The sequence below is a fragment of the Grampus griseus genome (assembly GCF_964374135.1).
Source record: "Grampus griseus genome assembly, chromosome: X".
NCBI classification, from domain to species: domain Eukaryota; kingdom Metazoa; phylum Chordata; class Mammalia; order Artiodactyla; family Delphinidae; genus Grampus; species Grampus griseus.
In genome coordinates, this window is record NC_138999.1 from 71,042,213 (window position 1) to 71,067,614 (window position 25,402).

A 25,402-nucleotide genomic window follows, 5' to 3' on the forward strand; every position below is an offset into this window, starting at 1 on the left:
AGAGATTTATGTAGTGCTTTCTTCAGCATTCCTTTCCACCCAGATAGTCAGTACCTGTTTGCCTTTATGTGGGAAGGACATCAATTTACTTGGACCGTTATGCCTCAGAGCTACACAGACAGCCCTACTTATTTTTCACAGATCCTGAGACAAGACTTGGCCAATTTATATTTTTCCCAAGGCTCTACTTTACTCCAATATGGTGATGACCTTTTGTTATGCTCCCCCCATTGAGAAAGCAAGCCTCAAGGATAGCCTACAGCTCCTCACTCAGCTAGCACATAAAGAACATAAGGTCTCAAGGGCTAAGTTCCAATTTGTTCGAGATATAAACAAAGAAGAGCAAAGAGTGTTTCTGCTCACCACCCAGTTCTACAAGGATTAAGTCACAACCCACTGCAGTCACTGACCAACAGCACGGTCTGAGAGGAAATTAAGACAATAACAGGATGCTCTGTGCTTTGGACAAGCAGGCCCCTTAAATAGTTAGATATATATCTCAGGAAGAATTTTAATGAACCCAGATTCTTGCATCTTCCCATACATAGAAAAGCACTGAAATCATAACTTGAGATATCTGTTCTTCGTGACTAGCAGTAATCTTTAAGGAAGATGCATTATGCTTGCCTGCACATATTCTCCAGCTAAAAAATCATATATATACTGGCTTCTCCCCTACCTCCGTGGAGCAGTTCCCTCAGACCTATGGAGAGGCTGTCTCCTGGGCATATAAAAAGGTGTTCATTAAGGTCCTTGAATAAAAACTTCGACTCACAACTCTTATGTTGTGTGTTTTTCTTTAAGTCAGCAAAACCAAGGTAGGATGCTTGAGTCATTTGTTTACCCCTCAAAGGCTAATGCTGGATACTACACACATCCAAGGCATATCACAGTTTCCCCTTCCTGTCACCAAATGCCAGTTGAGAGGCTTTTCCGGGCTAGCAGGCTATTATAGGAGTTGGGTCCCCAATTTCTCCTTTTATGCAAAACCCTTTTATTCCCTTTTAAAGGACAAGAGACACAATCCTCTTGTTTAGAATCATGAGGCTGAGTCAGCTTTTAAAACTTTAAAAACTCAGTTGGCCACAGCCCCTGCTTTAGGAAATCCTAATTATTCTCTTCCCTTTATACTATGAAGTTAATGGAAATACCCTTGGAGTGCTCGTTCAGCTGCACGGAGACAAAAGCATGCCTATCGGCTATCATAGCCAACAGTTGGAACCCTTAACTCAAGGACTTCCACCTTGCCTTTGAGCAACAGCAGCCACTGCTGCCCTTCTGCAGACTACAGAACAGACAGTTATAGGGTCTTCTTTACAAGTGTTTGTCTCTCACTCTGTTGAGATACTCAGTAACTCACACTATACACAACACAATCTGCTAGCTGACTTACATCTTATGAAATCTTATTGCTTTCCTCTCCAAATGTCACTTTGTCTCACTGTAACTCCCTAAATACTGCTATTCTCTTACCATCACCAAGAGATGAGACCCCACATGACTGCATAACCACAACTGATCTTTTGACTAGTCCACATCCAGATTTACAAGAAACACCTTTAGACAACTCCGATGCTTCTTAGTTTTCCGATGACCTCTACTTACGAAATGATGATGGGCATCTGAAAACTGGGTATGCTATCACTATTCCCTTCACTTTAATAGAATCCAATGCTTGGCCCTTTACTTCTTCAGCCCAACAAGCTGAACTATAAGCACTCACTCATGCCTGTACTCTGGGCTCTGGCAAACACACTAACATTTACACAGAAAGCAGGTATGCTTTTAGAGTAGCTCATGACTTTGGAATGCTTTGGAAACAGAGGTCTCCTGACCTCAGGGGGGAATTAAATTTAAAGTGGCCCCTTTATTAAGGCCTTACAGGATGCAATCTTGCTCACAACAACTGACAATAATAATGGTCCTAGCATGTCCCAAAGACAACACTGAGGAAGGAAAGGGGACTAATGAGGAGATAGAGCCACTAAGGTGGCAGCATTACAAGATTCAGGCTCCATAAAGGAACCTCCTCCTGTTGGTCATTCTATTTACACCATGTTACCTACTACTTGGAAGGACACCAAGATTGAAAGGGTATTATCAGAGATGGGCAATTGCATGCTACAGCTAAGGAACAGAGGTGAGTTTCTGAAGGATGCACATTTGATCAACATACTGGGCTTTGGTATGGGCCAAATGGTTGCCCTGCTCTTTCTGAAGTCACTCAAGAAACCATGTTAAGATTAACATATGAAATGACTCATTGGGGAACTGATAAAATGAAAGCCTGGGGAAAACAATACTTTTTGAAACCTTTTCCCACAGTAGCAACCAAAATATGTCAGAGGTGTCAGATCTGTCCTAAGTAAAACCTACTCATACTTCTCAAGGCCACTTTCCTTTGCCTCCTTGTTCCTTTGCTGTCTGGCAACTGGATTCTATCCAGCTGCCTCACTCTCAAGGATACAGATATGTTCTGGTGATGGTCTGCATGTATTCCCATTGGTTAGAAGCATTTCCTTACAAACGAGCAAATGCCCTTGCAGTAGACAAAATACTGTTGGAAAGGACTATTCCTACTTGGGGAATGCCCTTGGAATTACATAAAGATAAAGGTACCCACTTCACTGGACAAATTCTAAATGCTGTTTGTGATCTGGCCTGTATTACATTTCCACTGTGCCTATCATCTTCAATCTTCTGGTCTAGTAGAAAGACCAATGGCATAATCAAAACTCAATTGGCAAAACTCTCTAAGGCCTTCAGCCTTCGTTGGCTTAAATTGCTACCCATAGTTCTATTAAACTGAAGATCTATACCCTTTGGAAAACAGAAACTGTCACCATTTGAAATAATCACTGGAAGGCCCATGATTCACGACTCAGGACTGTATGAGCCACTTCTAGTCGAGGGAGACCTTTTACATTATTGTTAAAGTCTCATTACAGCTCTAAAGAAAAATGAGCACCTGGTTGAAAAATCTTTTCACACTGTGCTCCCAGGGGACAAAGGTATAGACCACCACAATTTACAACCAGGGGACTATGTTTATTGGAAAAGACATCTTTTAAAGGACTCCTTACGGCCCAGATGGAAGGGACCCTATCATAATACTTTTAACCAACCCCTATGCTGCTAAACTTAAAAGCACTGATTCTTGGATTCATTTTTCACATTTTAAAAAGGTGTTTCCACCTGAGTGGGCCTCTGAAACAGTTGGAGACCTAAAGCTGAAATTGACCCAGAAGTGAAACAGATGACACCTGATATAGATGGCTCTTCCAAGACTCTGGACCAGGCCAGTACTCTCCATGATCCCCAGAAATGAAATTTCTCTCATTACCCTTGTTCTAATTGTGGTCACCATAGAGTTGTGATATCTCCTTCATCATGTAATATCTGGTGATGCATCAACCTACCACTCTCCTTATACTCCTTCTTATATTAGACACATTTTCAAAGAGTGAAAATTTTCATGAATGGGTTTACACCTAGAATGACAGTTCAGAAAAAGTGACCCTGGCCCTTTGGTCCCCTAATTTTGAAGGACTGGAGAACTGAACTTTTGGGACTCTTCCTTGTGGCTACAGGTTTCTTAATGCTCTGTGCCCTACTACATACAGTGGGCATCCTCTGTTGGTGGTAATTCTATGAAAACCATAGATCTTGCTTTAACTCTGCTGGGAATAAGCCTCTGGCCCCAATTCTTGGCCATCTGATTAATCTGTTCAGCTTGGGATTCTTTCAATAACCAAGGCCAATGAGGCACCCTTACTCCCCTTTATATTAAAATGGCTGACTTTTCTTGGCATAGTTCTTTCACTAGAGTTATGTTGTTATAATGTCTCTCTTAATATCCATACAGACCCCTTACGCCTGGGAAAATAATCCCTTAGTCCACATTTCCCAAAGTCTAGCCACTGCAGGAAATCAAACAGACTGTTGGATATATCATCAGTGCTCCAGACTACTCACTGAGTACTGAGATCCCCTTACCTTAGTTACCTCCAATCTTACTGGTATCCCCCTACCATGTCTTGTTTAGAATTCATCTATTCTCCTAGCATATTGTGTCCATCTACTCAAATCCACAGTTCCCTTTCCCTGTTTGGTCAACAGAACTAGACCAACTGCCCAACAGTTCCTTAGGAACATTTGTTCCAAGAGAATCCTGAGGTTACCTGGAAACATCAGATCCAGCTTCCAAACACCCACATTTACCTCACTGTGCAACAACAAAACATATTATCATGATAACCCCCATTTTGTTTTCAGGATTAATATAATGTTCTTAAAGCAGCTGGCACAGTGTCTGACATGTGCTCAATAAATACCTGATGTGTGAATGTTTTCTTGCCAAAAAGAAAATACAGGAAAAAAGTATATGAAACATTTTAGTTAATAATTCACCAAAGGTGCATAATGCTACCTGTGTGCAAAATAATATATCTGTGAGTCAAAACTTACTGCTACATCATCATATGCTACTGATTTAATAGATTTAGTTTTGACATTCTATCGTGGGAACATTACTCTTAAATAATTATAGAATCATTTTTGGTCAACTTGAAAACAATCTTCCAAATCAACCCATAAAGGTACATACATTCATGCATAGATGCCTTACTTTAAGAATCACAAATTGGAGTGAAGTGAGAAGTTATCTTTGCATATTTTTACTATAACACACTTTATCAATTTCACTAACAGTCTTTTAGTTGGGCATTTCCAAAAATAAGTCTTTTTGTTTTGCTTTCCACATAGAAGGTTTAATTTGTATCCTGAGTTTTAAACTACTAAATATTTTCAAAGGTTTATTAATAGTTATGGCCATTTCCCCAGTAGACTTTTTATATTTTTAATATTTTAGATTGAATTCTACAATCAACAGACTACTTATAGATGATTTGATAGCACCTGCAATATTCATTAAAATGATTTGCTTTGATCTTTATGGTTTTCTAATTATACAATATTCCTGTTGTTTTTATCCCAATAGGTTAGTCCTTTCAAACATACCCACCTAACCACTGTCACTGTTTCAGGGAAGATTTAAGAAAGGGCAATTGTGTTTCAAATCGATCTGAAAGAGTTATTATTTGGGTTTTTTTTTTGCCTGCACCACACGGCTTGTGAGATCTTAGTTCCCTGACCAGGGATAGGAAGAGTGGAGTCTTTTTTTTTTTTTTTTAACATCTTTATTGACGTATAATTGCTTTACAATGGTGGGTTAGTTTCTGCTGTACAAGAAAATGAATCAGCTATAAGTATACATATATCCCCATATCCCCTCCCTCTTGCGTCTCCCTCCCACCCTCCCTATCCCACCCCTCTAGGTGGTCACAAACCACCTAGCTGATCTCCCTGCGCTATGCGGCTGCTTCCCACTAGCTATCTATTTTACGTTTGGTAGTATATATATGCCCATGCCACTCTCTCACTTTGTCACAGCTTACCCTTCCCCTTCCCCATATCCTCAAGTCCACGTGCTAGTAGGTCACACACTGGACAGCACAGGAATTCCTCTGAAAGAGTTATCTTTTTAAAAGAGAGTCTCGGGTTGGGAAAAAGAGAACCACCTCTGAGCTATTCGGTTAGTCAGGTATTTAAAAACAAATATGAGACTCTGCTATAAAGTAAAATAGCTGATAAAACACATCCATGTTCAAATCAAAGCATAATAACAGAGTCCAAATTTAAATATGAATGATCATTGAAGTATTTACCATTTCAGGTTACCTGTGCTTTTTTCTTTCGTATTGTTGACAATAACGTTATTTTTTAAATTAATTTTTATTGGAGTATAGTTGCTTTACAATGTTGTGTTAATTTCTACTGCAGAGCAAAATGAATCAGCCATACATACGCATATATCCCCATCTTTCTGGATTTCCCTCCCATTTAGGACACCACAGTGAATTAAGTACAGTTCCCTGTGCTATACAGAATGTTCCCTTCAGTTGTCTATTTTATTTATAGTATCAATAGTGTATATGTGTCAATCCCAATATCCCAATTCTTCCCACTCCATCCCTTTCCCCCTTGCTATCCATACATTTATCCTCTGTGTCCCTATTTCTGCCTGGCAAATAAGGTCATCTTTACCATTTTTCTAGATTCCACATATATGCGTTAATATACAATATTTGTTTTTTGTTTTCTCTTTCTGACTTACTTCACTCTGTATGACACTCTCTAGGTCCATCCACATCTCTACAAATGACCCAATTTCGTTCCTTTTAATGGCTGAGTAATATTCCATTGTGTATATGTACCACATATTATTTATCCATTCCTCTGTTGATGGACATTTAGGTTGCTTCCACATCCTGACTATTGTAAATAGTGCTGCTATGAACACTGGGGTGCATGTGTCTTTTTTTAACATCTTTATTAGAGTATAATTGCTTTACAATGGCGTGTTAGTTTCTGCTGTATAACAAAGTGAATCAGCTATACATATACATATATCCCCATATCTCCTCCCTCTTGCATCTCCCTCCCACACTCCTTATCCCACCCCTCTAGGTAGACACAAATAACCGAGCTGATCTCCCTGTGCTATGTGGCTGCTTCTCACTATCTATCTATTTTACATTTGGTAGTGTATATATGTCCATGCCATTCTCTCACTTCATTCTAGCTTACCTTCCCCCTCCCCGTGTCCTCAAGTCCATTCTCTATATCTGTCTTTATTCCTGTCCTGTCCCTAGGTTCTTCAGAATCACTTTTTTTTTTAGATTCCATATATATGTGTTAGCATACAGTATTTGTTTCTTCTCTTTCTGACTTACTTCACTCTGTATGACAGTCCCTAGGTTCATCCACCTCACTACAAATAACTCAATTTCGTTTCTTTTTATGGCTGAGTAATATTCCATTGTATATATGTGCCACAACTTCTTTATCCATTCATCTATCAATGGACACTTAGGTTGCTTCCATGTCCTGGCTATTGTAAATAGAGCTGCAAGGAACATTGTGGTACATGACTCTTTTTGAATTATGATTTTCTCAGGGTATATGCCCAGTAGTGGGACTACTGGGTCATACAGTAGTTTTATTTTTAGTATTTTAAGGAACCTCCATACTGTTTTCCATAGTGGCTGTATCAATTTACATTCCCACAAACAGTTTAAGAGGATTCCCTTTTCTCCACACCCTCTCCAGCATTTACTGTTTGTAGATTTTGATGATGGCCATTCTGACCAGTGTGAGGTGATACCTCACTGTAGTTTTGATTTGCATTTCTCTAATCATTAGTGATGTTGAGCATCTTTTCATATGTTTGTTGGCCATCTATATGTCTTCTTTGGAGAAGTGTCTATTTGGGTATTCTACCATTTTTTGATTGAGTTGTTTGTTTTTTTGTTATTGAGCTGCATGAGCTGCTTGTATATTTTGGAGATTCAAAGCAATCCCTATCAAATTACCAATGGCATTTTTCACAGAACTAGAAAAAAAATTTACCATTTGTATGGAAACACAAAAGACCCTGAATAGCCAAAGCAATCTTGAGAAAGAAAAATGGAGCTGGAGGAATCAGGCTCCCTGACTTCAGACTATACTACAAACCTACAGTAATCAAGACAGCATGGTACCGGCACAAAAACAGAAATATAGATCAATGGAACAGGATAGAAAGCACAGAGATAAATCCACACACCTATGGTCCCCTTATCTATGACAAAGGAGGCAAAAATATATTGGGTTGGCCAAAAAGTTCCTTCAGTTTTAAAGTAAAAATAAAAGACACATTTTTTATTTTCACCAAGAACTTTATTGGACAACATATTCACCATTTTCTTCCACTACCTTCTTCCATTTTTCAGGCAATTTCATAATTCCATCTTCCCAAAACTTTTTATTTTTTTGAGCAAAAGAACTCTTCCAGGTGCCTTTTACAGTCTTCCAGGGAATTGAAATTTTTTCCATTAAGAGGATTTTGTAAAGACTGAAATAAATCTGAAGGTGCAATATCTGATGAATATGACAGATGAATCAGAACTTCCCAGCCAAGCTGTAACAGATTTTGCCTGGTCATCAAAGAAACATGCAGTCTTGCATTATTCTGATGGAAGATTATGCATTTTCTGTTGACTAATTCTGGACGCTTTTTGTCGGGTGCTGCTTTCAGTTGGTCTACTTGGGAGCAGCATTTGTTGGAATTAATGATTTGGTTTTCTGGAAGGAGCTCATATTAGAAGACTCCCTTCCAATCCCAACATATACACAACATCACCTTCTTTGGATGAAGACTGGCCTTTAGTGTGGTTGGTGGTGGTGCATTTCACTTGCCCCACAATCTCTTCCATTCCACATTATTGTACTGTATCCACTTTTCATGGCCCATCACAATTTGTTTTAAAAACAGAATGTTCTTGTTACATTTCAGTAGAGAATTGCATGCAGAAATACGGTCAAGAGGTTTTTTTCGCTTCACATATGTGGAACCCAAACATTAAAGTGATTCACATAACCAAGCTGGTGCGAATGATTTTCAGTGCTTGATTTGGATATTTTGAGTATGTTGGATATCTCCCACATGGCATAATGTTGATTGTTCTCAATTAATGTCTCGAGTTGATCGCTATCAACTTCAACTGATCTACCAGACTGTGGAGCATCGTCCAGCAAGAAATCTCCAGCACAAAACTTCACAAACCAGTTTTGACATGTTTGATCAATCACAGCACAAATCTGTTTTTGCACTTCAGTTGCGCTTTTACCTTTCTTGAAATAATAAAGCATAATACACTGAAAACGTTGCTTTTTTCCTTTCATCTTCAATATTAAAATGGCTACACAAAAATTCACCTATTTTGATAAGATTTTTTTTACATGCATGCTATGACAGCTGTCACAATGCAATCTAACAAAAATGTTTTGAATGAAGTTAATGACAACTAAGCACTACTAGAGCCATCTTACAGAAAAAACTGAACGGAACTTTTGGCCAACCCAATATAATGGAGAAAAGACAGCCTCTTCATTAGGTGGTGCTGAGAAAACTGGACAGCTAAATGTAGAAGAATGAAATTACAACACCCCCTAACACCATACACAAAAATAAACTCAAAACGTTCCTATTCCATTTTTTAAATTGTTTTGGGTTTGTTATTGTAGGTCTTTTTCTTCTCTTGTGTTTCTTTCCTAGAGAGGTTCCTTTAGCATTTGTTGTAAAGCTGGTTTGGTGGTGCTGAACTCTCTCAGCTTTTGCTTTTCTGTAAAGGTTTTCATTTCTCCATCAAATCTGAATGAGATCCTTGCTGTGTAGAGTAATCCTGGCTGTAGGTTTTTCTCCTTCATCACTTTAAATATGTCCTGCCACTCCCTTCTGGCTTGCAGAGTTTCTGCTGAAAGATCAGCTGTTAACCTTATGGGGATTCCCTTGTGTGTTATTTGTTGTTTTTCCCTTGCTGCTTTTAATATGTTTTCTTTGTATTTAATTTTTGACAGTTTGATTAATATGTGTCTTGGCATGTTTCTCCTTGGATTTATCCTGTATGGGACTCTCTGTGCTTCCTGGACTTGATTAACTATTTCCTTTCCCATATTAGGGAAGTTTTCAACTATAATCTCTTGAAATATTTTCTCAGTCCCTTTCTTTTTCTCTTCTTCTTCTGGAACCCCTATAATTCGAATGTTGGTACATTTAACATTGTCCCAGAGGTCTCTGAGACTGTCCTCAGTTCTTTTCATTCTTTTTTCTTTCTTCTGCTCTGCAGTAGTTATTTCCACTATTTTATTTTCCAGGTCACTTTTATCCATTCTTCTGCCTCAGTAATTCTGCTAATGATCCCTTCTAGAGTATTTTTAATTTCATTTATTGTGTTGTTCACCGTTGCTTGTTTCCTCTTTAGTTCTTCTAGGTCCTTGTTAAATGTTTCTTGCATTTTGTCTATTCTATTTCCAAGATTTTGGACCATCTTTACTATCATTATTCTGAATTATTTTTCAGGTAGACTGCCTATTTCCTCTTCATTTGTTAGGTCTGGTGGGTTTTTATCTTGCGTTTTCATCTGCTGTGTGTTTTTCTGTCTTCTCATTTTGCTTATCCTACCGTGTTTGGGGTCTCCGTTTTGCAGGCTGCAGGTTCATAGTTCCTGTTGTTTTTGGTGTCTGTCCCCAGTGGCTAAAGTTGGTTCAGTGGGTTGTGTAGGCTTCCTGGTGGAGGGGACTAGTGCCTGTGTTCTGGTGGATGAGGCTGGATCTCGTCTTTCTGGTGGGCAGGTCCACATCTACTGGTGTGTTTTGGGGTATCTGTGGCCTTATTATGATTTTAGGCAGCCTCTCTGCTAATGGGTGGGGTTGTGTTCCTGTCTTGCTAGTTGTTTGCTAGGGTGTCCAGCACTGTAGCTTTCTGGTCGTTGAGTGAAGCTGGGTGCTGGTGTTGATATGGAGATATCTGGGAGATTTTCGCCATTTGATATTACGTGGAGCTGGGAGGTCTCTTGTGGACCAGTGTCCTGAAGTTGGCTCTCCCACCTCAGAGGCACAGCACTGACTCCTGGCTGGAGCACCAAGAGCCTTTCATCCACACGGCTCAGAATAAAAGGGAGAAAAAGTAGAAAGAAAGAAAGAAAGAAAGAGGATAAAATAAAATAAAATAAAGATAAAAGAAAATAAAGTTATTGAAATAAAAAATAAAAAAATAATTATTAAGAAAAAAAATTTTTTTAAAGTAAGGAAAAAAAAACAGACAGACAGAACCCTAGGACAAATGATGAAAGCAAAGCTATACAGACAAAATCTCAAACAGAAGCATACACATACACACTCACAGAAAGAGGAAAAGTGGAAAAAATAATAAATCTTGCTCTCAAAGTCCACCTCCTCAGTTTGGGATGCTTCGTTGTCTATTCAGGTATTCCACAGATGCAGGCTACATCATGTTGATTGTGGAGATTTAATCCACTGCTCCTGAGGTTGCTGGGAGATATTTCCCTTTCTTTCCTTTGTTCGCTCAGCTCCCGGGGCTCACCTTTGGATTTGGCCCCGCCTCTGCGTGTAGGTCGCCAGAGGGCATCTGTTCTTTGCTCAGACAGGACAGGGTTAAAGGAGCAGCTGATTCAAGGGCTCTGGCTCACTCAGGCCGGGGTGAGGGAGGGGCACATAATTCAAAAAGGGTCATGTACCAAAATGTTCATTGCAGCTCTATTTACAATAGCCAGGAGATGGAAGCAACCTAAGTGTCCATCATTGGATGACTGGATAAAGAAGATGTGGCACATATATAAAATGGAATATTCCTCAGCCATAAAAAGAGATGAAATTGAGTTATTTGTAGTGAGGTGGATGGACCTAGAGTCTGTCATACAGAGTGAAGTCAGAAAGAGAAAGACAAATACCGTATGCTAACACATATATATATGGAATCTAAGAGAAAAAAAATGTCATGAAGAACCTAGGGGTAAGATGGGAATAAAGACACAGACCTACTAGAGAATGGACTTGAGGATATGGGGAGGGGGAAGGTAAGCTCTGACAAAGTGAGAGAGTGGCATGGACATATATACACTACCAAACGTAAAATAGATAGCTAGTGGGAAGCAGCCACATAGCACAGGGAGATCAGCTCGGTGCTTTGTGACCAGCTAGAGGGGTGGGATAGGGAGGGTAGGAGGGAGGGCAACGCAAGAGGGAAGAGATATGGGAACATATGTATATGTATAACTGATTCACTTTGTTATAAAGCAGAAACTAACACACCATTGGAAAGCAATTATACTCCAAAAAAGATGTCAAAAAAACCTATAGATAACATCATAAAAAAATAAAATAAAATAAAGTCAAAATGGATTAAAGACCTAAATGTAAGGCCAGACACTGTAGAACTCTTAGAGGAAAATATAGGCATAACACTCTTTGACATAAATTGTAGCGAGATCTTTTTTGACCCTCCTCCTAGAGTAATGAAAACAAAAACGAAAATAAACACATGGGACCTATTAAATTTAAAAGTTTTTGCACAGCAAAGGAAACCATAAATAATACAAAAAGCAACCCTAAAGATGGGAGAAAATATTTGCAAACAAAGCAACTGACAAAGGATTAATCTCTAAAATACCTGTGCTTTTGAATGTTAACTCACCTTTATCAAGACTCAATGTCACATCTTCCCTTTTTTCCTTCCACCTTACCACACACAGACTTCTATCCATAAATACTGTCTTACTTAGGTGTCTGTCGCATTCCTCTATCACACTGTAAGTTCCCTGAGGAAAGGATCATGTCTTATTACTCTTGTAACCCCAATATCTAGCATATTATCTATAATATAATTGATCCTGGAAAAATATTTGTGGAATGGAATGACTGAATTTGTAATCTGAAAGAATTAAATGTAAAAATAACTTCAGTAATAAGTAGCTGCTATAGGTTTTCCTTAGTTTTTATTAATTTTCTTACTTGAAACATTTAAAAGCAACTTTGAAACTTAATTTCATGAAGTATTTCCAGTAGTCATTTTGCTTATCATTTCTGACTGAATTTTAAATTCTAACAGCCAACAGAAATTGAACTTCTTCAAAATCATTTTGAAAACACATAGCTTTGGTCATTCGTAAGATATTTTTCAGAAAAAAATGATAAATTCTTGATAATTCATATACTGCATGGGAGTTATTTCAAAGGTTCATTTTTTTTTTCAGTAAGGTTCATAACCCTAAATTTTGTCAGCAGATAAGTACAAACTTAACTTTGCAAACCACATTTTAAAGCCAGTTGTCTAAACTGGGCCCCATAGGCTAATTTTTTTTAATATTTTTAAAGGATTGTTTAAAACATATTCAATAGAGATTATAAAAGGCAAACAAACTCTAAAATATTTATCTGACTCTTAACAGAAAAAGTTTACCACTCCTTGGTCTAAACTATATAATTTTTTAGTAATTAGAAGCATTTACTTTTAAAAATGCACAAAAGAGTACCAAATTAGCCTAGCAAAGAAATAACAAACTAAAATTATCTACTCTATGGGATTATAATTGCTGCAGTACACACAAATATTGCTTCATCCAGATTATATTCATAATTTCATACCACTCCACCTGTATTTTCAATTTACTTTTACTCCAATGTCCCTTGTACCCTGTAAATTAAAAAAAAAAAAAGGCCATCAGAATGGATTCTTATTTTCCATGCTTTTTGAAACCAATAACTTTATTGACAGAAACTTGTGATAATCACCTCCCTTAAGGCAGGAAGAAGAGTATGTTAGATTTTTAGAAGTTGTTAGCCCTAATAAGAGACTAATGAATATTTAGTTCACTTTTTGGAACTGGCATAATTCAGTCAAATCATTTTCAGTATTTCACTGGGTCATACTAAGTGTTACAAGGATTTAAAACAAATAGAGTCAAGTACACTGCTTTTTAAAAACAAAGAATCTAAAAATGTAAAAACTGAAATAATGATGATGACATTTCTGTTTCTCTCAAATTAAAAAGAAACAATGACTCTAAAGTTACTAAATTTATTCAATTGGGATGAGTCTTCAAAATAATACCCTAATTCAGGATCACTCTGTATCTTCAGAGACGTTGTTATTTCTAGAAAAAGAGTCATGCCATGGCCCTCTTAATAATCTCTCTGCAACACAGAGCCCAAAAGTTTAAATAAAAGGACCTAAGTCAGTCCTATGTTATCTAGCCAAGCCCATGTTTCCCAGCCACTGCTTACATTATCTGTTAAAATTGGTCACATAAGCTATTATTTATCTTGCTACCCAGCTTCTGAATAATCTCATTATGAAAACAATGAGGATAAACCTAATTTCAAAATTTTACTACTACTACTACAATAGCCATTTATGTTCTCTGCCATATTTTAGCATACACCTCAGAAACTTGGAGGTGAAATATACAAGATCAAACACAACCATCACTAGCAACTTGAAGGGTAACTTGCTAACCCAGAAAACCAACATGTAGACTCTTCATTATTTCTATATCAATAACTAAGAGACCCAAATTCAAAGACAATTCATTAAGAAAATATATTTCCTTTCCCATGTAGCAAAAATGGCTGTAGAAGAGTACTAAATAAAAGCAAAAGGGACACATGCCCCCAAATAATAATCTTCCTCAACTGCCATAATCCACTGCCAGGAGTGGAGGTACATAAAGCAAAAATAAGACAAATAGAATTGCCATACATACTGAGGCTCCACTCTTGATAGCTGATTTGAATAGGAGGAAATCTATTAATATTTTTTAAAACTATCAATATTTTTAAAAAGCAAAGGAGTTGGAAGGAGTTATCAGTGAACCTGTGAGTAATTTCACAGGAGTATGGAATTAAGACATTAATACCCCAGAAAAATTAAAATTTTAAAAAGCTTTCTGTCAGCCTAAATGTGTTGGTCTTTGTGACATAATATACTGTCCTTTCAGACATTTCCTTGTGACTATGAAGAATGGATGGATATACAGTTAATTGGTTTTCAGTTATCACAGTAGAAACCCAGAGCAATAACCAAATGAATCCTATCTAGTAACTAACACAATAACTTACACAGGTAGGCATTTAATGATCATTTGCTTAATTAATGCATGCAAAATAATATTTAGAACCAATTAAAACCAATCTAAGTATCATCATGCTTTTAAAAGGACTGGTAGTTGTGCAAATGATAGGTTACTATGAGTTGAGCTAAGCATATCAATATTATATATACATTAGAAGGTATCTGTGGAACATTTTAAAACTTTGGTCCAGTGACAGTAAAGCAGCTTCCCTGGTTACTGTTCAGGCAGGAATATGTTTACTCTGTGTGGTTGAAATCAGAGCTAATGACTTTAATGGTTCTAAATAGCTCCAAAATGTTCCCCATGCCAAGGCACTGGCCATCTGGCCAGTCTCATAGGAACTACAACATATGCTTTGGAAATTTTACTTTCAAAGGATACACGTATTGTGTGTAGTACAGATGAATGCACATATATATATGACATGTGTACACACATAGCATTCTTTAGCAGTAATTCTTCTCACCGTAGTAACTTCTTAGAGATATGAGGTCCATGAAATTTCATTAAAATATAACCTTGGGGAATGTGAGATAAGTCTAAATTGTCCGTTGAGTTATTTATCTGGCTAAAAGAAGTACTTTGTCTAGGACACCTAAATCTTAGAGTTAAGACAAGAGTTGAAAACAATAAATTTATTATTCTTGTCAAATATTACACATAAAGAACATTTTATTTAATTCCTAAAATAATCAGAGATAAACACATTAATTTCCATTTTATATATGAGGAAACTGAAGACCTTTACTCTGCTTCTGCACTTTTCTCAGAAATCAGTTGAGCCTATTTGTGTATATCTGTTTCTGGGTTCCCTATTCTGTTCCACCGATCTATGTGTCTATTCTTCCAATACCACACTGCCTTAATTACTTGTTACTGCATTACCATCCCATATAGAGTGATTTCTTGCACTTTAGTCTTCTTTTTCAATATTGTTATAGATATTCTAGGTCCTGTACTTTTACATATGAAATTTAGAATAAACTTGTCTATGTCTACATAAAACCTTGTTGGATTTTATTGACCTTCATTTTGAGTAAAAATAGCTATTGAATCAGCAGCTCTGATTTACTGATCTGATATGGTTGTCAACAACTTGTCTGTATCTTCTCCTTATCTTCAATATCGTCCTTATAAGGGAGACAACAATGTATAGAGGAAAAAGCATGAATTTAAAACGATCTACGTTCAAATTCCAGCTGTGCCTTCCACTGATTTATATGTCTTTCTCATCTGTCTAAAAGATGAGATGTATCAAAAAGATACACCTTTTCTCACCAAACTGTTTTGAAGAGTGAATAAAACTGAAAAGATAATACATGCTCAATAAATGTCATTTATTTCTCCCTTAAGTTAAGCGATACATTTAAGATGGAATGGAGTCCAATGTCTTTTTGGGTAAAAAAATTTACACTGGGTGTTAAAATTACTATTTCCTCTTAAAGTCTGTCCCCAACCACTTTATAGGAGAGAGAGACAGGTCCTATAGTAAGAATAATTATTTGCCGCCTTTGAAATTTTTGTTAGAGATGTGATAGGATATTTTATTCACAACGGAGTCACTATCCCCTTACTTAGCTAGAAATAAGGTATGCAGATTATTTAGCTTCCAAATTATAAGGCTAAACTGTATCAAAAAATCAGCTGGGACACTATATTTTTTTTCTCTTATGGAAAAGCAAATTCCTCAAAACTACACAGCAAGAGCATACAAGACAGTTCAAATACTTCCTTTGCCCCAGTCATATCTTAGAACAACAACAGAATAAAACATACAGAAAATCATTACAATTCACAGAAAATTTATTTTAGAGCTAATTGCTAGCTTAGGAACTGATATGCTTTTTTCCTGTTGAATAATGAGAACTATATGACTATTCCTCTTTTTACTTTGGCCTAGAGCTATGGTTCTTTATCCTTGGCTGTACATCATAATCATCTGGGAAATGATGCCCAGGCACCCACCAGATAGTTAAATATGAATCTCTGTGTTAGGCACTAGCATGGAAAAAAATTTTTTTTAATTCCCAGGTATATCTGATCTATAGTCAGAACTGAGAACTACCAGCCCAAGGAAATTCAAGGCCAAATTTGCAATTCAACTATATTTTAAATGTGTAGCAAACCTCTAGAACCTGCTTACCTGTGTTCTAGTTCGCCCTCCAACTCCATCCTCCATCCTTTCCATATACCTTCTACTTTATGTTTTCCTGTATCCTGAATATCAAAATGATTTTTATTGGATTTTATTTCCTATAAACCATCTCAAATACTTGATGAAATGAAGCAAGGAGTAAGCAAAACACACTCTCCCTCTCAATCTCTCTCTCTCTCTCTCTCTCTCTCTCTCTCTCTCACACACACATACACACACACACACACACACACACACACACAGCAGGACCTACTTCAAATGTACAGATATAAGTTAAAATCCAGCAGCAAAATCAGTTACATAGAATGCCTCCAGGGCAATTCAGAAAACATCTCTATTATCTACAAAAGCCAGTTTAAGCTTAGCTCTAAATCTCTCTCCCATTCAACTCCCTTCCCACCTAAAAACAAACAAAATAAAACAATATAGACAAAGAAAAAAAACTACTATCATCAAGAACAGTAAATAATCTTTAGAAATACCATAAATGTGTAAATATTATACTGCAAATTCTGACAAAGTACTAAAATGTAAGACTTCAAGATTCGAAGTACTTACCAGATCCTGAGAACTGCTGCTAAAGATAATGACAGCATCCACCAAGAGAGAAATAACAAGAAGGGAAAAAATCTTATACTTCCCTCTCAAAATTATACATGAGAGAGACTGAGAGGGGTGGTACTGAAACAACAATATGGCCTGAGAAAGCAACGGCACCAAGTCAGGCCTTATTTTGGAATGGTGAGGTAATGATTACCTCTTGATGAAATAATCAAGGTAGGGAAATATAGAGGTCCTGCCCTGAAGGAACTGACCTGAATATTTCCAGACCAGGCTGGTTCAAAGGAAGATAGTCTTGGAGAAACTGGGAAGGCACCAGTGGTGGTGAAGGGTCAGGGCCCTGTTGGCCACTCCCCACTTTCCAGTCCAAATAAACCTGGTGAAAGTATATAAGAAATACAGATGTCCCTGTTCTCTTTTCCACATTCTAGAAAGAAGCACCAGTCACTATTTTCAGCACAGCCCTCTGCACTGGGGGCTGCTATTTAAGATGAATATTGATAAAGCAAAAATTACAGGCCTGAGCACCATTTTAAAAGCACTGAAAAACTTTTTAGCTAGTAGTAAGTGCATTCACCATTAGTAGTAAAGATTTTAAACATGCCAAGCATAACCAGAAATCTTTAGAGTGGCTTGCTCTTGTTCAAGACACTATGGTGGTGGGGGGGTCATTTTAGCTTTCTATCTCCCTATGCTGCAAATATCTATTTATATTTGTCCAGTGGCTAGCATAGACCCTTTTATTGGCAGACAAGCATTAAATATCTGTTATATTGAATTAAGTCCTACCACAACACTCCTAATTTCTCTTACTCCCCAACATCTAATCAGTTGCCAAACTATTTTAAGTCTGCAAGGTATCTCCCATCAGTCTTCACCTTTTACCCCTTCTGTCCTAGTTTAAAAATCTCATTACTACTTCCACTGATTAATATTCCCTACCCTCAGTCTCTCCCCATCTCCAATCTATCCTATACACTGCCATCCATTATCGCCAGCATAGGTCTGGTCATGTCATTCATGAACTCAAAAATCTTCAGTAGCTCCCATTTACAGAACAACACTGAAAACCCTTAAACTAGCTTTAAAAGCCCCATACAATCTGGGCCTTGCCTACCTTTAGATGAATACCTCATCTCGCACTATATCCCCATTCTCACATCACAGACATATCCTAGCAATATCAGATTCCTCCTTCCTCCAAGAACACCTCCATGCCTTTGTTTATATTGTCCCCATCCACCAGAAATATGTTCCTTTAATCTGTCTGTGAAAATATAATCCACTCTCCAACGCCCTGCTCGAATTCCACCTGTTTCACAAGGCCTTACTAGATCCATCCCTAAACCACCACCACAACCACCCCATTGTTGATGGTCTTGTGATCCGTATAATAGCAGTTTCTGTGTATGTCTATCTAGCCCACGTGAATGTAAACCCATGGGGCTGGGATGGGATTCAGGATGTTATATCTTTAGACACTTCACATTACAATGCTATGTACTGCACTGCCTTGTACCAAATAAACACTTCATGAATTGAACCAATTCCTACCATGACAAAAGTTTAGAATAGGAAAAAATAAATGTCAGTGAAACACCTCACTGGCCAGTTATAACAAATTAAATTATTTTTCTCTCTTTATCCCCCAAAGTAGTCCTAAATATGACTTCATATTTCATCCTTAATCATCCTGTGATTACAAATGTGATCACCATACTTAAATGAAATAATCAGATCTACGAAGGAGGTCTTAAGAAAAACTGCTCATAAAAGGGAAAGCTGGAGCTATGACCATGGCTATCTAAATCCTAAGATTTTAACATAGTTGACAATAATTCAGAGTTTAGGGGCAGAGCAAGGGGCATGATGATGACTGTGGGGAAAGAGAAGGAACTGGAGGCCTACTATGTGCAAAGCACCTTGCCAAGTGAATTAAACACAGTACAGTATTCAGTTTTTACATAACAACTCTTGAAGATGGTTCTTCTCCCATTTACAGATGAAGAAATTGAGGCTCAGAGAGGTTAGGTAACTTGCATTGGGCCACATAGCTAGTATACGTTGGAGGTGAGATTGGAACCCAGATTAAACTGGCCTCCAAAGCCCATATTCTTTCCCCTATTACTACAGGGTCTCATGAAGTTAATTAAAACTAGCAGTTTTTCCCAATCTGACATATATTTGACATCCTAGTTAAATTTTTAGAGTCTGTGGCTTTAGCTCCAAACTGTTTTTAGCAGTGAACTGTATTATTTTCAAAGCTAACTTCTTAAACAAAAGCAGTATTGCTAAAGAAATAAGTACCAATTAAAATTTAATATAATATGATGATATGATATAATATACAATTTGAAAACTCTATAGTAAACTCCATCAGGAACCAAGCACTCCCTCACCAAAACACAAAACGCACAAACCATGTACATGGCACTACCTCATGAAAAGTCCACTTTACTAAAACAGGCTATTCTTAATGACCCTTGTCCAGGAATGACCAATACCTATCACACCTCCTAATTCTTGCTTGAAACCTCTGAAACATTTTCCCACAGGACAATTTTACAAACAGTGATTAGACTCTTCATCATTATACCTCTTCCCTGATCCTGACAGAATCCAGGCAACAGGTAAAATATGGCTGCCTGAGGGTTGATACCCTTTGAAGTCCTTATTCCCAGTAGACCTAATTGAGACAGTCCCTGTAAGAGTTCTCACAACCAAAGCTTCTTGCTTATCCTATTTCCCCTCTCCCAAGAACCCTCTTCTCAGGAGTCAATAGAGCCCATATTTCCATTTTTCAGGCCCATTCTCCACCTCTCACTGGAGCCGACCTAATTCTTGTTTGAAACCTCTGACACATTTTCCCATAGGACAATTTTACAAACAATGATTAGACCCTTCATCACTATACCTCACTATTGTGCACTGGTCTAAAAATGTAACTATCCTTAATAATTTTTTCCTGTGAAAAAATATGTTGAGTCTAAACAACCAACTCTCACACTTCTGAATGATAATTCAAAGGTTAACAGCTGCCCATGAAACAAGACAGGTAAAAGATGTTGAAAAACACTCCACAGTATATAATAGTGTATATAATCTTTAATTTTACCAAGATTTAACACACACAGAAATAGACATTAAAGTTTCCTTTGACATTAAAGTTAACAGATTCTTACTTACATTTTCTTTAAGGACTCCAACACATTTTCAAAAAATATATTCTACAATGAAAGCACCCTTAGTCCTAAAAACTATCACGATTGAGGGCTGCAAAGCTCATGCTCAAGGTTAACATTTCTAAAGCCAACATCAACAAACATGTAATTAAAATAAATATAAATTCTGGGAAGTAAAATTGTTTCCTTCTTATCAAAAGAATACCATTATAAACAAACATCAATAACAACAACAACAACAACAACAACAACAAAACCCTCTTCTAAATACTAAGCAGGTCTAAGCAGATTCAGATGTAGCATTTAGTTTTCACCAAGAATATTTTTAATTAAGTCACTTGCAGGGTTAAATCTAACCAATCATAACTGTTTTAGACAAAGAAGGCAGAAATACTATCTTTACCACATTACCTTCACCTTTCGTTTTACTTCATAGGGATTAACAATTTCCACTCCAGTATTTTTCCAAATTGCTGAGGTAGAGAGACCCATTGTTAAATCTCTATAATACCTAAAACATACTGCAAACAATAAAAAAAACCATATGCAGTAATTACAATTTAAAACATTTCTACATTCAAAGTTAACAAAAATAATGAGTAGGCATGCGAAAGCTCCCCCCCCCATCCCAACCTTATATCCAAGCATTTAACTGTTTTTATAAACCAGATGCCTGGAACTACAAGTCAATAGATTACATACACAAATAAAACAAAATTCCTCTCCCCTTGAATAGTCTTCTAGAAAATTCTTGCAACTATGAAACATTCCAAGAAGAAATAAACCCCTCTTCATTTATCCCATTCTTAAGAGATGTAGAATATTAAAATGTACTTAGGAATTCCTTATTGTACTAGTAAAATATTTCCTATAAGTAGAGAGGGTTCAACTTTAGACTCCTTCCATGTTTCCACTACATTTCTTGTTAAATGTTATTCTGGCATGTAACTTTAACCCCAGTTCACTTGGAAATTTGAAAAGAAAAAAGAACAAGTTAGACAACAGTCCAACGTGTATTTTTAAGGATGAAGCAAGTACTTCAAGACAAATTTGCACCTAGAGATGTGGAGGCTTGCAAGTCCTACCTCAAAATATCCTACTGTGAATCAATTTGGCATTCAGTATTTTTAGGTCTGTGATTGTGATGGTCTCTACTGTACTACTAGGCTGTCAATGATTAGGTTATCAGAAAAATATCTGACTTTCTATCCACAAAGTCTCGTTTTTGTGTTTAAATGTCTCTTGCTTTAATAACAAGAACAACAAACAACAAAGCAGCAGTAATAAAAACAAAGTACCTGTGCACATCTAAGTTCTCACTGTACAGCTGACCAAAGCCCAACCAGAACAGTTTCAAAGTAAGAAGAACGGAAAAGAGGCGAACCAAAATACTTCGGTTGAACCTCGCTGTCTTACCAAAGATTGGTCTCATAAGGGCTGGGGTTTACTTTGCGTGTTCTTTTACTGACCAACGGGGCGGGGACAACAGTTGGGCAAGGGAGAAGGGGCGGGAGGAAGAGGGCAGTAGAATTCAGGGGACCGCAAAGGAGGCTGCAGAACATCACCTGAATGTAGATAAAGAAACCTCGCCTCCAGTTAATCTCCACTTAGGTTGTTACAAAGAACCACAATAAGCCACAAAGAAATGAGAAAAGTAAGGAGCACTCATCCCTATGTGCATATCTCCCCAGAGTTTGTCACTCTGCTGTGTTTCTGTTGCGCTGGGTTCCTAAGGCGCCCGGGGTTCAATAGAGAGCTGCAGTCAGCAGCTGTCCCCCAAAATGTTCCCAACTAGCAAACTTGGCGCAGCGTAGAAAGAGGGACACGCGGAGCCAGGCGCGGCACCTGGCGCCTCCCCCAGTTCCACTTCAGGTCGCAAAGTGAAGAAACTTAGTCACAACTCTGGCGTGGCCCGCGAGGCAGTCACTTCGCCCGAGGCCGAGCCCGGGCCCGGGCTGCACTCACTCCCAACTCGAGAGCCCGCCGCCCAGTCCCCGCCGGCTCCCAGGCGAAAGCTCGGTTTGGGCAGAGCGTGCTCCGCCGCCCCGCAGCCTCAAGGAGGCTGGCCTGGGCACTTCGCTCCCCAGCCCCACGCCCCTTCTCTCTCGGGCCCCCGGCAATGGTCCTGAGAGAAGGAGGGTGGCAGCTCCAGCCCCTCTTGGCCACCGCACTAACCTCGCAGCTGCTTGCGCTGCCGCCGAACAGCTCCATTTCTCGGTCCCAGAGCTCGTCTTGAGGAGCGAACGGTAGCATCGCCCCTTCAGGAGCACTCGAACAGGAGCTGCCAACCGCCCGCGCGGCCGCGCATCCCGTCTTTGGAGCTTGCCTGCCACTGCCGCCGCCGCTGCCGCCGCCGGGATCCCCAGCCTTGCCTTCTGCGACAGCTGCCCTCGCCGTGGGGTCCCTCAGAGACTCGGAGCGAGGGGTCGCCGCCGCCGCAGGCTGCTGCTCCCCATAGAGAAGACAACTCTGTGCTGCCTCTCCAAGAGCTGCCGCTTGGCTCGTGCTCACCACTGCCGCCGCTGCAGCCTCCGCGACAGTCGCTCAGCGGTGACTCCCCCCGCGGCCACCCCGCTTCCTCGGGCCCCCTCCCAGCTCCCAGTTCTATCAATATGGCGGCAGCGGCGGCTTTACCTGTGCGGCGCCTGGAACCCCCCACCGCGGCGGCACAGCAGCGTCACCCGAACGTCAATGGAGATTCCCCAGCCTGGGGTGAAGGGGGGTGGTGGGAAAGAGGGGGTGGGTGGGTGTGGGAGACGGCGTGGTGGGGGGTGGGAAAGAGGGGAGGGGGGCGTGCTGGGCGGGGGAGGCGGGAGAGGAGTAGTAAAATCCTCTGCTAGCTCCTCGGTAAACCTGCCCTCTCCACGGAGCATGCGCGGCGCTGTTCACACATGCTCAGCAGGCCCTCTCAAGTCTACCGAGCAGTCTTGCCGGCGGGAGGATTCCCAAAAAGGTTGGGGGAACCGGGGACCCTCCTGAGCGTTGGAGGGGTCAGTGTCAGGGGAGGACTCCAGGAATATCTGCTTGCCGGGCTCGCAAAAGCAGGCGCCCTATACACCCAACCACGCCCGTTTTGGTACTTAGTGACAAATACTAGGGCGGGGGTTTTAATCCATTTTACATTATCCTCCTAGAAGCTGGTGACAGGAATAAAATCCTTTTAAAATAAATCAATACACCTGCGCTCCCTAACTCCCGGCCCCCCGCTTGTTCCGCTCACGGTGTTGGTGTTTACGCTGGTTGTCTTCATATTATTGATGACACACAATGTTTCCAGTATTCACATACACCACCACTTATTGGACTCTACTTGTGGCAGTAAAGGCAGAATGTATGAAGCTAACCTCACCTCCACCCCGCTCTGAGTATATTGGACCTATAGTGACAGTAATTATCATTTTTCTCTCTTCTCCAAATCAAACATTTACTGCTTTGCTACTCTAAGCCACACGCTGTACTAGGCGCTAGCAATTTAACTGAGATAAAGGACAGCCTCATACACGGGAGATGATCAAGATCCTGCTCATGGAAATACTTCAGAACTTAAAGTTAAAAAGTTATTCCATATTTGACACTTAAAAGAACTTAAAAAGCAACTGTAACAGCGACTAAGCCAGCTCAGTATCTTGGAGAGGTTTCTAATGGTAGACATAAAGCACCCCCTCCCACCTACTACACCTAGGGCTGTGGTGCTGTGCTCGCGGAAAACGTTGAACTGTGCCCTCTATTTATTTCACCATCTAGTGTCCAGCGTTAGCAAAGTAGAGCGGACCACAGAGATTGTCCCTGAATCGCAAACAAAGATCACTAGTAGGTCACTCCCACCTACTCTGCTTAAAATTCCAGGGAGAAAGTGAGCTTTATGAATATGATTCTGTGAAAATGAAAGTTTTGAAAGTAGTGGGGGCATGGGGCTATAAACAGTGAAAATATGTGAGTGTGTGCACACACGCACATAAACTCCCCTTTGGCTGAACTGACAACGGTCTTAGGCCAATGCTTCTGAGATTTGGATATCATCTTTTCTTGCCTACTCAAAGGCTTTGTTCTGCAATCCCCCACCCGCCCCTTTCACAACATCTATTTTCCTCCCTTTACTGGACATTTCCCAACAACAAAAAACATGCTGTTACTGACTTCAACTTGCTGGACCACTCATTAGCATTTGATGCAGTTCATGACTCTTTAAACATTTTCTTCACTTGGCCCCCAGAACAAAACATTGTTCATTTTCCTCCTCCATCATTGGCCATTTCTTCTCAGTGTCCTTTGCCAGATCATCCTTCGCCTTCCTAATCTCTAAAAGTTGGAACTTCAGGGCTTAGTCCTTGACCTCTACCTTCCCCAACATTCTAGGCATTTCCATATCCCATCCTGTTCCATGGCTTTAAATCCCATCTGTATGCTGAGGACTCTCAAATTTTACCTCCAACCATAAACTCTTTCTTGAAATCAAGACTTGTACATGCAACTGCCTATTCTGTTTGGATACCTGGTAGGGATCTCAAACAACCCATTCAAACTGAATTCTTGATTCGACCCTAACCAACCAGCTCCTCACCTCGTCTTCTTCAGAATAATTAATGACCTCCACCATCCACTAGTTTTTTGCTCAAATGTCACCTCAGAGTCTTTCTATGACCATCCATTTTAAAACACCATCCCATAACTATCTAACCTCACCCTGCTTTTACTTCATAACACCAATCAACATGTGGTATATTATTTATTTATGTATTTATTCCCTCCAGCACCTAGCACAATAATTGGAACATAATGAGGCTTAGTAAATATTTTCTGAATGAATGAATTTGTCCTTTGCTCTTGTTTTATGCATTTGATAAATACACCACATCAACTATATTAAGGAGCTTCCTCACTATGAATGTATTACTCTGCTTCTATATACAATTTAACCTTCATATATGTTCATTCATTCAACATTCCCCTTAGCATATAAACATATATATGTC

At 39.1% G+C, this 25,402-nt stretch overlaps 1 protein-coding gene across 2 annotated transcripts in view; it reads right to left on the minus strand.

Annotated features, from left to right (window-relative positions):
- Positions 1-22,682, minus strand: part of RPS6KA6 (ribosomal protein S6 kinase A6) — a gene marked incomplete at both ends in the record, with an annotated part of 165,886 nt that extends 143,204 nt beyond the window's left edge. Inside the window, one exon of one of the 2 annotated variants that reach the window (XM_082681412.1) lies at positions 22,605-22,682. In XM_082681412.1, the coding sequence (XP_082537538.1) occupies positions 22,605-22,682 (78 nt within the window). Of the gene's footprint in view, positions 1-20,840; positions 20,937-22,604 lie in introns of those variants that run through there. The other variant, XM_082681413.1, reaches the window with a different exon arrangement.
- Between the last annotated feature and the right edge of the window lie 2,720 nt (positions 22,683-25,402).